At 33.7% G+C, this 1,517-nt stretch overlaps 1 protein-coding gene across 1 annotated transcript; it reads right to left on the bottom strand.

Annotated features, from left to right (window-relative positions):
- Nucleotides 1–283: 283 nt before the first annotated feature.
- LOC129571344 (MYND-type zinc finger-containing chromatin reader ZMYND8-like) lies at nucleotides 284–1,223 on the bottom strand (the record flags this gene model as incomplete). The annotated part of the gene is made up of 4 exons (XM_055451137.1): nucleotides 1,194–1,223; nucleotides 898–1,094; nucleotides 776–833; nucleotides 284–464 (listed from the first exon to the last, which is right to left on the bottom strand). Coding segments are annotated over exons 1-4 (466 nt in total), but the record flags the coding sequence as incomplete, so codon positions are not given.
- Between the last annotated feature and the right edge of the window lie 294 nt (nucleotides 1,224–1,517).

Genomic DNA, 1,517 nt, shown 5'->3' with positions numbered 1-1,517 from the left:
GATTTGAGTGTCAAACTTTCGGCGATTTTAGTGTGTTCATGACGTTCTGGAATATTTGAAGGAACATTAAATCGATTAAGTGATTTTTTGTTTATTAACCGCTTTTTTAATGTTTATCAGGAGATATTTTTTTTTATAATTTTTGAAAAGATTCTTCTAAAGTATCATAAGAAAGCAATCATGGAATCAAACAATGGGAAATCATCCTTGATGTCTTTATAAATGATGATAACGATGAAAATGAACTTGAAATGTACGCCTGATTCGCCGTATTGGTACTCACCGCCATAGTAAACGAAACAATTGTGGTAAATGTAATCAATATCGACGAGGAATGCATATAAGCTATCGTAGAGCTCACGACAAATCTTTCGGTCAATTTCGTCCAAATCGATTGGATTGACGACGTCATCGCAATACTTTGCCTCCATCTTCAATGCTGACAAGTCCTTGAACACGCGGAACTGCAATCAAATGATCAATTATCGATTCCCAGTTGAATACATTTGATTGAAATTGATCTATTCTCCATTTAAAAATAAATTAATTGGCATTCTAAATACGGGTGGATCAATTTTGAGCAACCATTTGACAATTGACCATATATGGGACATGCCTTAATGAATATTTATATTCATAGTTTTAAAAATCGATCCACCTCAATTTAGAATGCCAATAGCTTGGCCAATAGGCCGGTCCAAAAAGTATTTTTCATTTGATAGATTCCCATATGAAAGTGTCTTTTTGATGAAGCAAGCAATTGATCTTAACTTACGTCTGGATTGTCCAAAATATCAATCATTATGTACTTGAGCAATTTCAGAAGACGATCCCTAAAATCAATGAATTGTAATATTTCATCTAGAACAGTTGTTCCAAATTTTCATTCACACTTACTTGTCGTCACAGGCTTTTTTTGACGTTTCTTCAACCGTGCAAACTGTGCAGCTCGCCAGTTTTGTTTCACTTTTATTACCCCAACGATAATTATCTGCCGATTTCAGACATTTGTCGTGGAATATTCGAAAACACTTCGCACAAGAGATTTTCAGATATTTTTTGTGACAAATCCAACAGAACTTGTCACGACGAACCTTGGAATGACAACGATATAAACATCCAATTAGACTTACATAATGTTTCAAATAATTGCATTATTCAATTTTTTAAGTGACAAATTAGCTTATACTTACTGTTTGATTGTTAGACTGGTCTGCATTCATCTTATGACTGCTTTTATCCAGGCTTCAAAAGCAGAAAGCAAGTTTTTATTGGCAACTAGTGAAAAATTACACGTGCATCAATCTAAATGAGATAATTTTTCTTGTAATTTCTTGGTAGAAATTGAGGTTTGAGCTTTAGCCTCTGTGAATTGAGGTTATGAACACCACATGATGAATACGGCTGCTATCACAGAAAAAACGTAAAACAAATGAATGCGTTTAAACTCATTGAGTGAATTCAATTCTTTTAATGCCAGCTGTAAACCAATTCAATTTGAAAATATCCGAAGCAGA

This window comes from Sitodiplosis mosellana, unplaced genomic scaffold (genome assembly GCF_009176505.1).
Source record: "Sitodiplosis mosellana isolate CC-2019 unplaced genomic scaffold, AAFC_SMos_1.0 Smas_scaffold_2053, whole genome shotgun sequence".
NCBI lineage: Eukaryota > Metazoa > Arthropoda > Insecta > Diptera > Cecidomyiidae > Sitodiplosis > Sitodiplosis mosellana.
The sequence above is the reverse complement of the archived record's forward strand: the minus strand, read 5'-3'. Positions and strand labels throughout refer to the sequence as shown.